Source organism: Labeo rohita, unplaced genomic scaffold, assembly GCF_022985175.1.
Source record: "Labeo rohita strain BAU-BD-2019 unplaced genomic scaffold, IGBB_LRoh.1.0 scaffold_52, whole genome shotgun sequence".
In the NCBI taxonomy this organism is placed as follows: domain Eukaryota; kingdom Metazoa; phylum Chordata; class Actinopteri; order Cypriniformes; family Cyprinidae; genus Labeo; species Labeo rohita.
Window position 1 is genome coordinate 307,843 of NW_026129441.1, and position 17,153 is coordinate 324,995.

Consider the following 17,153-nt stretch of genomic DNA (forward strand, 5'->3'; position numbering starts at 1 on the left):
AGCCCCATCCAGATAAAGGTCCTTGACTGTGCGTATACCCAATTCCTTCCATTGATTAAAGGTTGTATCCAACCTTGGAGGAGGAAATGATGGGTCATTTGCAATTGGAATTAAGAAAGAGAGTGATTTTATCTTAAGGTATTGTCTTATTTGTCTCCAAATACGTAACCGATTCTTTATAACAATACTATTAACTGCTGTTTGGTCTACTATCACTGGGGATAGTAACACTGCTCCAAGATCATAGGGATGGCAGTAATCACGTTCTATCTGAAGCCAATCTGGGGCAATAGCCGACTGTTCCAACCATAGTGCAAAAACTTGTAAATGTGTAGCCCAGTAGTAAAGGCGAAAATCCGGAAAGGCTAACCCCCTCTCTTGTTTGGGTTTACAAAGATTAACTTTTTTGATTCTGTGACTTTTATAATTCCATAGAAATGGAAGAATAATCGAGTCCAAGTGTTTAAAGAAGGACTTGGGTATTAGTATTGGAATATTACAAGGTAAATATAATATCTGAGGAAGAAATATAATTTTTATCGCATTTATTCTGCCAATTAAAGAGATTGGAAGAGTCCTCCAATAGTGTATACAATTCTGTAACTTAGACAATAAGGGGTTAAAATTAGCTTTACATTTTGACACTAAAACAAGTGATTGATGAGACAATAAAAACACAAATACACACTGATGTTTCTGTCTATATGGTGATTTCTGACACATTTATTCTGACTGTTATTTGAGTGACAGAAGTTGAGCTGCAGTATTACTGTCATGAAGAGACTCAATAACATCTCACACTTACTGATTCATCAGCAGCTCAAAGCATTATGGGTACAATCTCTCATCAGTCTATTCTGATTCATCAACACAGTTTCACTGATGAGCCAGAACAAACAGTAAACCCAGGATAGAGCGTCTGAGTGAATGCGATCTGTTCTGTGTGGATGAGACTAACTGTGTCAGAGACGCTGTAGAAGGACAGAGTTCCTGCACTCACATCTACATACACTCCTGTTCTACGACTGATGGGATTCACAGGGAGTTTAGTCTGTATCTTATTGTGTATGAATGTGTAACTGGAGCGAGAGCAGATCAAACTCCAGGACTGATCATTGGATCCAAACCTACACTCATCACCCCGTCCCTTCCTGCTGATGCTCTTATATGACACTGATATACACACAATACTTCCACTCCACTCAATCTCCCAGTAACAGCGTCCACACACACTCTCTTTACACAACACCTGACAATAATAATCAAATCTGTCTGGATGATCAGGATACATCTGTTTCTTGTTCTCATTGATCACCTTTCTGTTCTCCTCAGACAGAATGAGTTCGTTGTTTGCTGTGTTTGGATCCAGTGTGAGAAAACAAACCCCTGAACACAAGAACAGAAACATTTATAACACAACAACAATCACTACAGCTGTGTGTGTGTGTGTGTGTGTGTGTGTGTTTGTAGACGTACATTTCTTCAGTCCTGCTGTGATCCTGGATTCTCCTCCATGATCCAAACTAGAAAACACACACAGACACATTCAGACAGTCAACTAACTGTTGCTATGCAGTTGCTAAGACACTCAATGTGGTTTCTGGGGTGTTACTATGTAGTGTCTAGGATGTTCTGGGTGGTTTCTAGAGTGCTTCTATGTAGTTGCTAAGATGCTTGCTAGGCTGCTGCTATATGGTTGCTAAGTTACTTGCTGTGTGGTTGATAATACGTTCTGGGTAGTTGCTACGGAGTTGCTATGTGGTTGCTAGGGTAATTGGAGTGGTGGCTAGGCTGTTGCTATGTGGTTGCCAAGGTACACAACATGGTTGCTAGGGTACATGGTGTGGTTGCTAGTAGGGCTGTGTATCTGGATACGGGACAGCAGTGAATTGAGTGAAACAGTTGTTTATTAAACACTGAATACTTTAGATCAGAGGTCCTCAACCTTTTGGAACTTAAGCCCCCCCAAACCTCCCCTATCATGTATATATATATATTTTTTTACTTTTTTGTATTTTTGTACTTTGTTATACTTTTCATAACTTATGATTTTTAAAATAACTATTATGAGTTTTATAAAACTATATAAAAGGATAGATAGATAGGTAGATGATAGATTTTGAACATGTGAACTTAAAGTAGCCTATAGTTGTAACGTGTAAACGCTAAATAACGTGCAAGTATTATTTTACGTGTAAAGCATGTTGCATTTCATTCGTTCTTTGGATTCTTCAAGCATTCGCATACTATCCGCCCTAAATAATATTCAGTACTATTTAGGGCGGATGTTATACGAATGCGTCTCAGCCATGGCATCGTTAAATCAATCAGTGGGACACCTGCGCTGGCTTCTTTTTACAAAGAAGCACATTTCGCGGTTCAGTGTTGGACAGCGCAAGCCTCAGGTCATCTTCCACCTGGAGCCGATTTCGGTACTTTGTTTTCAAAGCCGTCAATTTTGAAAACCCAGCCTCGCACAGATAAGTTGAGGCGAACGGAAGAAGTAATTTTACGGCATAATGAACTTATCCTTAAACTTTAAAAGTCCATTCCGGTGATGAAAACAAATTTCCGCGCTGGTGGAAACACGTTTAGTGTCTCTGTCAGCAGCAGCAGCAAATCAGCGCAGCTGGAAGAGATCCGCGTTCAAGCGCACGCAACAGGCTGAAAGTGCCACAAAGCACCAGCAAACATAATTACAATGTGTCGGGGGAAATAGGAGATATTTTAATTATTTATTAATAAACCAGTGTTTTCAGTGTCCCAAGGATGAAGTTGCCTATCCTGACTCACCATCTCCTCTCTGGACGCGCCTTTAGAGAAATGCATTTTTACATATTGAAAGAGTTTTTGTGACAGTATTTGTTTTATTTCGTTAATTAATAATGTCAAGCTTTCTATAGATATATGTATCATGTCTGTGAGGTATGTATTTGCTGAGTTTTGGTTCATTTTTGTGAAGCGCTCCTGCTGAGGCAACAGAAAGCGCATCATGTTTGTTTTCTTTATTTAATAAAAGCACCTTTTGCAACGTTTTGTTGATGTTGTGAGTACACACAAATAAAAGTTGACGCCTCAATGTCCTGCAATACGTCTTTAGCTTCCACTCTCCGCACAAATTTGGGTATGCGTCTAATAGCACACATTTCTCTAAGTTTAACGTTGCAACTAACATTGTTTTATACTTGAACTCTTTTGGGCCTATACAGGTCCTTTTCAAAAAATTAGCATATTGTGATAAAGTTCATTATTTTCTGTAATGTACTGATAAACATTAGACTTTCATATATTTTAGATTCATTACACACAACTGAAGTAGTTCAAGCCTTTTTATTGTTTTAATATTGATGATTTTGGCATACAGCTCATGAAAACCCAAAATTCCTATCTCAAAAAATTAGCATATCATGAAAAGCTTCTCTAAACGAGCTATTAACCTAATAATCTGAATCAACTAATTAACTCTAAACACCTGCAAAACATTCCTGAGGCTTTTAAAAACTCCCAGCCTGGTTCATTACTCAAAACCGCAATCATGGGTAAGACTGCCGACCTGACTGCTGTCCAGAAGGCCATCATTGACACCCTCAAGCAAGAGGGTAAGACACAGAAAGAAATTTCTGAACGAATAGGCTGTTCCCAGAGTGCTGTATCAAGGCACCTCAGTGGGAAGTCTGTGGGAAGGAAAAAGTGTGACACAACGAGAAGAGGTGACCGGACCCTGAGGAAGATTGTGGAGAAGGACCGATTCCAGACATTGGGGGACCTGTGGAAGCACTGGACTGAGTCTGGAGTAGAAACATCCAGAGCCACCGTGTACAGGCGTGTGCAGGAAATGGGCTACAGGTGCCGCATTCCCCAGATCAAGCCACTTTTGAACCAGAAACTGCGACAGAAGCGCCTGACCTGGGCTACAGAGAAGCAGCACTGGACTGTTGCTTTTCGGATGAAAGCAAATTTTGCATGTCATTCGGAAATCAAGGTGCCAGAGTCTGGAGGAAGACTGGGGAGAGGGAAATGCCAAAATGCCTGAAGTCCAGTGTCAAGTACCCACAGTCAGTGACGGTGTTGGTCCACTGTGTTTTCTCAAGGGCAGGGTCAATGCAGCTAGCTATCAGGAGATTTTGGAGCACTTCATGCTTCCATCTGCTGAAAAGCTTTATGGAGATGAAGATTTCATTTTTCAGCACGACCTGGCACCTGCTCACAGTGCCAAAACCACTGGTAAATGGTTTACTGACCATGGTATTACTGTGCTCAATTGGCCTGCCAACTCTCCTGACCTGAACCCCATAGAGAATCTGTGGGATATTGTGAAGAGAAAGTTGAGAGACGCAAGACCCAACACTCTGGATGAGCTTAAGGCCGCTATCGAAGCATCCTGGGCCTCCATAACACCTCAGCAGTGCCACAGGCTGATTGCCTCCATGCCACGCCGCATTGAAGCAGTCATTTCTGCAAAAGGATTCCCGACCAAGTATTGAGTGCATAACTGAACATAATTATTTGAAGGTTGACTTTTTTTTGTATTAAAAACACTTTTCTTTTATTGGTCGGATGAAATATGCTAATTTTTTGAGATAGGAATTTTGGGTTTTCATGAGCTGTATGCCAAAATCATCAATATTAAAACAATAAAAAGGCTTGAACTACTTCAGTTGTGTGTAATGAATCTAAAATATATGAAAGTCTAATGTTTATCAGTACATTACAGAAAATAATGAACTTTATCACAATATGCTAATTTTTTGAAAAGGACCTGTATCTATAGATTTTATTTTAAGCAAATCGTGATGATTTGAGAAGGCAAAATTGATCAGACAGTCCTTACTTTAAATATAGCCTAAAGTTTTTGTTTTTTAATGAACAAAAATGCTCCAAACGTTTTTTTTTTTTTTTAATTAACTTAACAAAAGAATGAAACAAAATAAAATCCCTTTGCCATTACATACAAAACTGAACTATTTCAATAGATGAAACAGTAGTATAAGTTGTTTTGAGAGAAGGGGGAAAAAAAGACGGGCTCGGGCCGAGAATTCTGATAAGCTGTCGGACAAGGGCCGGGCTAGGAAATATATATGAGGCCCGTACATGGGCTCTAATGAACATTTATCCCAATACTTTAATTATTATTCAATGTTTGCAACACAGAAATGTAACCTATACCGTGTATCCTGGTCATGAAGCTTGTTCAAACAAAGTTAGCTTACATGACCAGAGCTCTCTCTGAATCAGCGGTTGCGCGAAAGCAGGTTTATATTCCGATGTGATTGCGATTTCAAAGGTTTTATATGGCGAAATCATCATTATATAGCAATAAGATGCGTGTGTTTGAATCGAGATCGCGACCTTTTAATGAATAATCCATATAGTCTATAGCCTATGTATTTTTGTATGTCAGACACAGAAACTTCAGCACTGACTTAAAAATATTACCAATGAAATAGTTTAACTGCTGAAGAGCTGCATTATGTTTCTCTGCAAGGAGTTTGTAACATCATTGTTATTTGAATCAATTAAAGTCACAGCTGCACTGATAAATGATAAACACAGCAAAATGGAAGTAATTCATACATACACAGTCTCTCTCTCATAAATTAACACTTGATCAATGACATTTTTCTGAGAACAGATTCTGAAGTGTTGATCACTAAACTGTGAGTTTATGGTGTTTTCAGAAAGCAGTGCTTTTATCCACAGTAGAGAGAGAGCACGATCACATGGTTGGCAGGTTGACAAAAATAGGTTCCACACTCAGCAGATATTTCAATATTACAAATGTGAATCTGTTTCAGTGATTACGTCTCTTTATGTCAGACCTCAGTTGTGTTCCTCTGTGTCCAGATTCAACTTTGTAGTAGCCTATAATATACTCTATTCACTGGTTTTCTGTTTTATTCAAATTAAGTGCAGTTCACTGCTGATACAGAAACAGCTGCATCAATATCCTTATCAAGTAGTACATTGTCATATGTATTGAACACAGCCCTAGTTCCGAGGGTCTTGCTATGCTGTTGTAAATAAATATGGTTAAATAAATTGTTGTGAAATATTATTACAATTTAAATTAACTCAGAATTTCAAAAATAAATCAGAATTATTTCTAAAAGATCATGTGACTCTGAAGACAATGAAGTAATTGCTGATAAAAAACTAAAAAAGAGGAATAATTTTATTTTTAAAGTATTTTAAAATAGAAACTTACTTTATATTGCAATTATACTTCATTATATTACTGTTTTATCTTTAATTTTGAACAAATAAATGCAGCCTTGATGAGGAACTTAAAAAAAAAAAACATTAGAATCTTACTGATCCCAAAGTGTATATATGTATATATATATGTATATTAGTGGTGTCAATTGATTAAAAACTGAAAAAAAAAAAAAAATAGTCACACTTTTTTATGAAATGTATTGCAATTAATCCAACCCTAAATTAAAGTTTTTAAATATACTTTTATACTGCAATAATTTTGTATTCAATCTTCAAATGAATGTACAAACAGCACATACAGTATCTTTTTAGTATGTGTTTAATGGCATCCTTTTTTGTTTGTTTGTTTTTAGGTTTTCACCTCCGGCAAAGTGTACACTGGCGTGTCCATCTGTCTGTGCGTTCACGCCGGCGAGAGCATCAAAGTGGCCGGAAGACATTCATTTTCAATGTGAGCCGGCGGCAAGCTCCAGCGAGAAGCGGCGTGGCGCGTGTTGGACGTGTGGGCGTCAGGAAGAGTTGAAGTCAGGTCAACTTTATGGTAATAAGCTATGACACAGTTCGGCGGCAACCAATCGGAATGTAGAAGTCCAGCCCTTGAGAGGATTCCAGAGAATGCAGTACTGTAAAACTTTGGTTCTGACCACATTAATGGACCACATGGAATGAATAATGATTTAATCTTTTCTCTTTGCACAGATCTCTCCCTAACTGATGCATGGCGGTTCTTTAATCCTTATACAAAAGAGTTTACCTGGTCAAATAAAACTTTGACTCTTCTAGGATTGATCTCTTTTTAATTTCTTCTTCCATCCTCAAGATTTAAAAAAAAACATGGGAGTTCTTCAAATATAAAACTAGACATATCACAGTTAAAAGAAGTAAAGAAATGAAAAAGAATAAACATCAGACTGATTCAGAATTGTTTAATAAGCTTAATGTATTACTAACTAAAAATATAATTACAGAAGAGGACAATTTAGAAATAAAAAGATTAAACTTGGAGCTTGATGAAGCTTATTTAGATTTGGCTAAAGATGCATATACAAGATCTCATGCAAAATGGCTGGAGGTGGGGGAAAGAAATTCCAGCAATTTTTTTTTTGCCCTGGAAAAAAGAAATGGTCAGAGGAAAGCTCTTTCTGCACTTAATATTGACGGAGTCATCTCCAAAGACCAAAAAGTAATATCAGATTTTGTTGCTCAATTTTATAGCAATCTTTATACCTCTAATTTCAACTACAATTTTTGTGAAAATTTTATTGATTTAATTAAACACCATATTAAAATTACTGATTTAGAGTATAGTAAAATCTGTGATTCCCAATTAGAAATTGAAGAAATCAGGCAAGCCTTACATAAAATGAAAAAAGGTAAATCCCCTGGGGTCGACTGGCTTTCAGTAGAATTTTATCTCCATTTTTGGGAGTTTATTAAATTGCCTTTATTTTACATGTATAAGGAATGCATCAGTCAGGGAGATATGACTGCTACTATGAAACAGGGAGTCATCTCTCTTATACCTAATCCAGACAAGAATCCTCTGTATATGCCAGTTATGGTTTAGACAATATTATTTCAGAATTTCAGTCTGGTTTTATGAAAGTCCGTCACATATCTAACAAAATAAGATTAGTTTTGGACTTGCTGGATTATTCAGATTCATTCAGATGGTCTCATACTCTTCCTTGACTTTCATAAAGCTTTTCACTCCATTGAACACAAATTTCTTTTTCGTACACTAGAATTATTTGGATTTGGTAAAGCATTTATAGATACTGTAACCATGTTTTATAAGGATATTAACAGCTCAGTGATTGTTAACTTTGACACTTCTAAGAGGTTTAACATATATCGTGGAGTCAGACAAGGCTGTCCAATCTCCCCATTTTTATTTCTTTTAGCCACAGGGTTACTTTGTTTAAGAATTACTCAAGAAAAAACTCTGAAAGGAATTTTAATATTTGAAAGGGAGATCAAAATTGCACAGCTTGCAGATGACACTACGCTGTTTTTGGAGAACAAAATTCAGTTACCAAATGCTCTGGAATTGGTTGAGCAATTTTCACGTGCCTCGGGTCTAAAACTTAATATTTCGAAATGCGAAATTATAGCAGTTCATGATACGGATGATATATTCCTAGGAGGTATCCCAGTTAAAAAAAAAGTGTAAAATATTTAGGAATTCATATCACTAAAAATTCAATTAGTAGACATTATTTAAACTTTTCTGATAAAATTATAAAAACAAAACATATTTTTAACATCTGGCTTCAGAGAGATCTTTCACTGTACAGTAGAGTTCTTTTGTCTAAGGTCGAAAAGCTCTCTCATTTTGTATATTCTGCTCTTTCTAGGTTTGTGAATGATAAAGCTATAAAGGAAATTAATAAAATATTTCTGGATTTCAGTTGGAAAAATAGACCTCACAAATTAAAAAGAGAAGTACTTGCTAATTTCAGAAGCGAAGGTGGCCTTGATTTTTTTGGACTTCGCAGATACTGTAAACACCTTTAAAGTAAATTGGTTGAAAAGATGCCTTATGAATCCAATGTCACTGTGGTCTTTTATTCCAAATAAGATATTCAACCAACTTGGTAGCTTATCTTTTTTACTAAAGTGTACTTTTTTGCCTGGCAAGTTACCCATTTCCTTATCTAACTTCCATCAGCAATGTCTTTTGTCATGGAAATTGTGTTTTGTCCATGGTTTCTCCCCTCACAGTACTCCTTTGGAATAATGCCGATATTACTGTTAGAAATAAGTCTCTTTTTTCCCCTAGATGGTTCAGTAACAACTTGAATTGTATTCTTTCTGTATTTGATGATTGTGGTAATAATTTAACTTACGAAAAATTTCTGAATCTCCATAACTTTCCAGTCCCACCAAAGGAATATAATCCCTTGATGAGAGCTATCCCAGTTGGCTTAACCCAGTTAATTAGAAATCACCTTAAATTCAGTAAAGGCAATAGTGTTTATCCAGCCTTATGTTTGGGTGGTATCGATATTTTAGACCGGAAATGCAATAACAGACATATTCGCAAAATATTTCAGACAAAGAGAAAGATTACTCCAAGACGGAAATTCTACTGGGGCTCTTTTATAACAAATATTAATTGGAGAAAGGCCTGGCTTTTGCCAAGTAAATTTTGTTTATCTAACCCCAAAACTGTTAAACATTTCAAATGTGCGCTGTTCTGATGTGGGCTTCCCATTGCGCGTACACCAAATAGTGCCTAATTACTGAACTAAGTTATGTATGTCAAAACACACAAATGTTTACATATAAACACAGTTGCTTATGTCTAATGTGAAAGTAAACAATTGAGAGAAAAACAGAATGTGTTCCTGTATATTAGGTGCAGCTCTTAAAGCCACAGTACTAAACATGCTGCAGCTTGTCAGTAAAGGGATAGTTTACCCAAAAATTTTAATTCTGTCATTATTTACTCACTTACATGTTGCCCCAAACCTGTATTAATTTCTTTCTTGTGCTAAAAACAAAATAAGATATTATGAAGAATGTGGGTAGCTGGTCCCCATTGAATTTAGTAATAGAAATGATCAAATGGACAAGAAAACTCATTAAAACAACCTGAGAGTGAGTAAATGATGGTATAAACATGCTCTTGACTGAAGAACTTTAACAAAGTTGCTTTAATAAGAATCAATGTAGGCTACAATTGATGTTTATAGTGTTTAAGTAAATAGTGTTTTACTTTTTACATTTGTTAATTCCATTTCTTGAATGCTATTGCTAAATATGCCTACTGTACTCTGTGTATCTTATTCTCATTTTTTAATAACAAAGATAAAATGATGACAAAGATTTTTATCTTCACTCACTTTGACCTAAATATCTGCCATTTTTTTATATATATATATAGTTTGTTACCTTGCAACCAGTGGAAGTGCTTCTCTATCATTGCACGTCCTGCTTCTCACAGAACAGGTAGTAATAGCAGAAGTGCTTTGATAAATTATGTAGAATGAACTGTTATTTTTACTGAAAATCGGAACATCTTACTTTAAAACAGTGGTTCTCAAACTTTTTATACCAAGTACCACCTCAGAAAATATTTCTCTCCAAGTAATGTTACCACCATAATGACCAACATTAAAATACAGTTGTGTAGTATGCCTAAATATTCAGCTACAGCTCTTCACAGTTAAAAAATGAGGCAGTTTTATTCCTAATAAGAATATTTTTTTGTTGTCAGCCACTTTAACAGTTTGAATATTAACACTGTGAATATTAACACTGCACTGTGCTTACAAATAAATAAAAATAAAACTTAAATAATGATTAAATTAAAATGTGTTTAACTAAAAGTTAAATAAAAATGTAAATATTAATATTAAATAAAAATAAAATACTGTACTTAAATGTACAACAATAAATAAACAAAAACTTGACTCAAATAAAGATTACACTAAAATGTATTTCACCAGTTTTACAGACAAGGCCTGAGCCTATTCCCAGACTAAAATGCAAGTCTTAGCCGTTTCAAGTGAAAAAACCTGCACTGATTGATCCTGAAATACTGTACGTTAGTGGCCTTGTTTCATCTCAAGATGCACACCAGTAATATCTTTTATAAGGCACGATGATTGAATTGGACAATGGTCTAATCCTGGCTTAATCTAAGCCCTGTCTGTGAAACCAGCCCAGTGTGTTTTAACATTAATTTATATTTAATTTAGTGAAAAACCACCTTTAAAAGATACGATAATGTGATAACAGATAATTTGATGTGGATGAAGCTGTGTTAATTTTGAAGTTTGTGAGATTACGATTAACTGAGATGATTGACTTATGCATTGAGAGTGAAATTCAGCATGGTTGGCTAGACAGTATACAGCAACAACTTAATTGAGAAATTGTCCAGCAACACTGTATAACAATGTGTCTCCATTCAGATTTCCACCAGAGAACCAGGACTCTAAATAGTAGGGTAAGTCTCTTTTTTTTCTGTTTTTTTGTTTTTAAAATTTAGTTGAGTAATTCAAACTATTTAAAAGCCGATTTGTATAATTAAATATTAATAAAAATGAGTGTCTGATAAAATTACAGCTAGTGCTGTTCAAAACATGCTGTTTGTTAGGACTGATTATGGGTTGCAGTTTTTCTGGAGAAATGCTCATTAAAACAACTTCACACTAAGCATCCTTAACAGTATACCTGTCTTGACATAGTCATCTAGCAGTGTATGTGTCATTTAAGCACAAACAATTTATCACCTCAAGCTACTGATTAAAGATAGTGTGTGACTGATGTGTCATGGAAAACATGTCCATGATCACTGTGGTGAACAGCACACCAGCATCCCCAATAACAAAAGCTTGCTAAAGATTAAAGGCCCATTTGCACCAAGAAGGAGAACTATAAGCAGAACTATAACTATAACAATGTGCTTATTCTAAGCCTGTGCGCTGCAGTTTCAAAGTGGATGTGATCTGCAGCTGCTTTATGTTTCGTTGAGACACCACTGGAAAAAAAACTGTGCTTATGAGTAGATGAGAGGATGTGGAAGAATTCAGCACTATTCTTAGTGTTGCATCAGATTTAATTTCCTGCTGTTGCATTTACATTGATGTAACCAGCTGCTGTTCTCAGCATGCTATGTTTTTAATGCATCCAAACTGTGAATCTATCCAATCTAACAGTCAATTTAGCTAACTTAGTCAATGTAAACTCCACTGTGTAGTACATAAGTTTGTTTACATACTTTATGTAATACGCTCAGAGAGAGAGTAGTTTCTTTTATATGCTGGTGGTTCGTTTTGTGAGTCACTAAGAATGTAACTAATGTAGGGCCCTTTGATTTCCGTGATGCGGAAAACGCGGACAGAATCGTGGAATCCAGTCATAAAAACCGAATATCCTGAATAACGTGGATTGTTAGGAATTTGTCAAAGTTTGAATGAATTTATCAAAAGTAGGTCATCACACTTAAATCAAACCACAATAAGGACTATTATCTGAAAATATTATGCCGCAAAAATACCATTTGTGAATCCTACATGTTCTGCTTGTCTCTGTTGTAATGAATGGAGCAGACGAGCAGTTTTGTTTATTACACACACTGAATAGTGTGTGACGCTCACAATGATTTCAGCGTCTGTCGCCTCACTAAATGAGGACATAAATACATGAACAGTGTCTGCTAAGAGTTACTTCATGAGCATTTGACCTTTCCATTTTACAAAAACTAGCGTTATATCATATACACACAGAAATGTAAAGGTAGACACCGCAATCCGTCAAAATAAAAGTCCGGTTTAACTTGAAGTCATTGTTAGGTTATAATCACACAACATTTCTTCTATGTTTTAATTTTAATAGTAAATTCCCCTTTGTTTGGCAAAAAAAGAATTTGCTTAAATTTCAATAATTAAAGATAAATGAAATTAATGTTTTATGCCTTCATTTGATAACCAGAACATTTTAAATACACAACACAGAATTTTTAAGGGTAAAAAAAAACATTTCATAAGGCTATTTTAAGAATAAATTTGAATAAATTAAGTATGCATTCAAATAATTAGACATGCTAAAACACAGAATGTGAAATGGTATAAGTTTTATGATTTTGATAATTAGACATGCTCTTTGATTAATAAAACTGAATTTAACCATTAAAAAGGAAAAATTAAAATGGAATTTGGGAAAAAATAAAACTGATTTCATAGGGCCCTACTAATGTAACCATCATTCCCTGATGCCTGGGGGAGTTGCTTGGCATATAAAATCCACTTGTGAATGTTCATTGGCCTTTTTCATACTACTCAGAGGTGATTGGGTGTAAGTGAGACCTCTGATGTCATCACGTCATAACGTTGTAGTAACTAACAGAAAAGGAATTAATGTTGCAGTGTAAGAGGATTTATTTTTCATGCTTGTAAACACTGCTGATCTGTTTAGAATATTTAAGGAATTGTTCCAAGCACTGCTGATATAAAAAAAAATCTTATATAAACTATAAATGTACATGATATTGTAAATGTGCCTTTTATCTTTCATCATATATAAGTCACAAACTGTACATGTCATTTTGGTTTTAGTTCATGTGCAGTATGACTGTACTAAAATTAAATAATTAGTATAAAATATTTTTTTTTTCTGTCTGTAAACTGTAGTAAGTTGAGCCTCCATATTGCATTTTCGTCCTCACATATTGTATTAGCATATTACTCTGCTGTGTAACTAAAGTGCTTTGTTAAAGGTTTTAGTACATTCCATGGCTTCCTTATTGTTTTTATTTTTGGCACCTTAGTTGAGTGTGCAATATCTTTGCATTTTTTTCACAGGGGACATAATATAGTTTTTATCTCCTCCACATTATATTACATATTTTAAATACTATAGTCCCTTTCACACAGTAATACGAGTAAAATGCCATAAAATGACTGGAACAGCTTTACAAGTAAATACAAAAATGTGCTGTACACACAGGAAACAATGTTCTGTCTTTTTACCGGTAAGGCACAATTCATACATCAATTCCAAAATATGGGTAAATTCTGCGAAATCATTAACTGGAAATTACCTCCCGGTGTTGTCTTTGTAAACATGGAGGGGTAAAAATGATCAGTGTTTTTGTTGATGTTTTCGTTTTTGGATCAAATGTTTATGCAGTTGCTTTTGGCCCAAAGACATCGTATTAGACCAGTGTTTTTCCTATCACAATACTTGAATTTCGAATTTGGATATGAGACCTTGTAGGGCTGTGATTATGACAAAAATCATAATTGTCCATTATTCCCTTGAAATTGTAATTGAGATAATTAATTATGATTATAATTATAATATATTACAATATATAATATATTATATATTACTATAATGTATTACAATTTACATTGCATGATGTTTTAAGTAGCTTTATACCATTGTTTAAAGCAACTGCATGCCACATTTTAAGTTTCTTGTTTAAATATAAAAAAATTTAACAGAAATAAAACCTTAAGATAACCTGTAAGAAAAATACACACACACTTTGATTAATTTGTGTAGCCCTAATACTGTTACAGATCTGGTCGGTGAGCCGCGGACCGCTCACCACCAGATGTCGCTCTCACTCTGTTTGTACACACGGACTGTTACACTACACCCCGGACTACATTCCCCATCAGCCATTGCACTTCACCCACATCCAATCAGAGACAGTATAAAAGCCCCGGTCTTCCTGTCACACGCTGCAGAGTATTGAATTGTTCTTTAGCATTCTTACAAAGCGTTCCTTGTATCCTGTGTCTAGTTTTCTTGTTTAGCCTCGTTGTGTCGTTTAGTCTGTCTCTCTGCCTGCCTTTGAACCCCCTCGCCTGTCTTATTGGATTACTCTTTGCCTAGCCCTCATACGGATTACGTTCACCGCTGGATTGACCCTTGCCTGTTACGGATTACTCTTGTCTCGCCGTCCATACACCTGTCTGCCGTTGTTTGACTCTGCCTGCCTGACCATGTCTATGTCTTGTCCCAACAATAAAAGTTTGCAAATGGATCCGCTCCCCTCTTGTCTTGCTCCTTCTGTTACAAATACCTTGAAAAGTATAGAACTGCATAATATATTGCCATACAGTTGTTGATGTTTTTTTTTTTTTTTCTTGCCACTTATACAAATAATGTTAAGTCCTAGGAAGCTATTATTATCCAAAAACGTGAGCATAATGTAACGTTTAGCAGATCAATGAATGAGATGGCAGCATTACCTGAGTTGCCCATATACATAGATGTTTCCTGTTGGCTCATTTGGACTGAGTGGACTTTGCTGTTCTGATGAAAATGAATGCCATATGAGTGGAGCACTCACTGAGCAGAGCGCACATGCATAGAGCGTCACACCACGTGAAAGTGAAACCTGAGCGGTGAACTCATTTCTGGCAGCCATAATTTTGGTGGATCGCTAATATTTTGTGACATCAGACATGGATATTACACAACAGATAATTTTTTGACCACTTTAGCAATTTAAAAATCTTAAAGGATGGGACCCCAGAGTGCACCGTTTTGGACAACCACAAACCGAACTACACAGTGCCAGTAAATGCATAAATGTATCTGCTTCATATTGTTATGATTGGCCTAATGTAGATGACTTATGTCACCGTGTTCTGAACTAGTACATGCTCATACCAGTAATCTTATTTTGCATTCTTGCAGAGGAGATTACTGGTAATTTACTGGCAATGTTACAAATTCTCATTCCAGTAAATTGCCAGAAAAGGGCTGAAAAGGGCTAATAACAGGTAAATAAATTTGCTGATTGTCAAACATTGTAAAGTATGAAACACTGAATTTTTTTTGGTCATAATCTTTTTTAGAGACAATGAAAAGGAGGGAACTGCCTTTAACAACCTCAGATGGAGGGCTTGAGTTTCACTTGAAAAACGACTGCATGACATTGCAGAAGACTTACAGCCAGAGCCAACTCCAGCTTACAAAGCTGACGCATATTCCACCACCAATGACAATGACTCAAGACTCTCTCAGACAGATGAGCATTTAGAATCTGTTTGCACCGATGATGTTGGAGGATTGACTGAAACACACAATGTTTCAGAGAATGAATCTGAATCAGAGGTTGCAGATGAGCCAATCAGCCTGGTTGAAAGTATAGCCAACTGGTCTATACAGTTTGGTGTTTCTTTAGTTGCCCTCACAGCCCTCCTTAGTTTGTTGAGAGTGTACCACCCAGAACTCCTAAACAATGCTTGAACCATCCTTAAAACAAAAACTGAATATAAAGTCCAACAAAAATGTGGTGTCATGTATCATTATAGAGGATCCTGACAGCTATCGGTAACACCCTAACCCAGCTAACTGAAAAGGTTGCAGATGGCTTTACCTTCAAATTGCAGAAAAAATATTGATGGCTTGCCATTGTTTAACAGTACAAATTTACAGTTATGGCCCATTTTAGGACATTTGGTAAATGTCCCAATGAAAGAACCTGTTGTTATCGGGCTCTTTTGTGGTACAAAAAACCCCAATGCCCCTGATGAATTCTTGAGAGACTTTACCCACGAGTTAAAGCACCTGCAGGAGGGAGTCTGTTTTAAAGAAAAAAGGTTTTTCTTTGAACTGGATTCTGTTGTATGTGATACTCTTGCTAGAGCTTTTGTAAAAAACACAAAGGCTCACAATGGTTATCATGGGTGTGACAAGTATTGCCAGCCAGGTGTTTATTTGAACAACAGAATGACATACCCCCAGAATGACTTTGTGTTACGGACTGATTTATCATTTGCAGAGAGAGCTGACGAGGACCATCATCATGATGGACCACATGGGTTCCCCTTCATTCATTTACTACGACGTTACATATGGGAACTCGCTTGAGAGTCCAATCATCTCTGAGCCTTATTCAAGAGGCCAATGAACATTGGCGAGTGGTATTTGCATGCCGAGCCACTCCCCCGTACATACGGGTATATAAGATGGTGGCGTGCAACACTCATTCAGATTTTCGTTTCGTAGCCTCGTCTACGAGCTAAACAAACAAACAAACAAAAAAAAAAGAGTTCCTGATAAGAGTTGCGCTCTCTCCACTGGAGTGCTGCCAAAGGCTAAAAGAGCGTTTGGCAGCCGCCAATGAGATCCTGCGGGCTGCCGTTCTAACAGCAATCAGAGAGTCTTTGCATACCAGCAAGCCCCGTTTGAGTGCACAGTTGTGCCGCGGTTCCTCCCTGGGCAAACCGGGATCTAAAAGAGCAAATTTCTCACGGCTGTGGAAGGCATTTTACCGGTATGTCTTTCCGGCCGTGCGCTTCCGGATGTGGTAGTTTCCTCGCCTCGCTGGACGGACCTGATCACTGCCTCACGTGCCTGGGCCGAGAGCACGCTGAGGCAGCGTTAACGGATGGACCATGGCCGCATTAAAGTCCCATCTGAGGTGGACGCAGAACTGTCGGCTATGCTCCTCCGAGCCGCCA

The 17,153-nt window shown here is 36.6% G+C and overlaps 1 protein-coding gene across 1 annotated transcript in view; it reads right to left on the reverse strand.

Moving 5' to 3' along the window:
- Positions 1 to 682: 682 nt before the first annotated feature.
- LOC127160998 (NLR family CARD domain-containing protein 3) overlaps positions 683 to 17,153 on the reverse strand; it is a 43,943-nt gene continuing 27,472 nt past the window's right edge. The window contains exons 5-6 of the mRNA XM_051103647.1: positions 1,477 to 1,523; positions 683 to 1,386 (exon numbers count right to left, since the gene is read on the reverse strand). Coding sequence (XP_050959604.1) covers positions 866 to 1,386; positions 1,477 to 1,523 — 568 coding nt within the window. The 3' untranslated portion in view covers positions 683 to 865. The remainder of the gene's footprint in view (positions 1,387 to 1,476; positions 1,524 to 17,153) is intronic.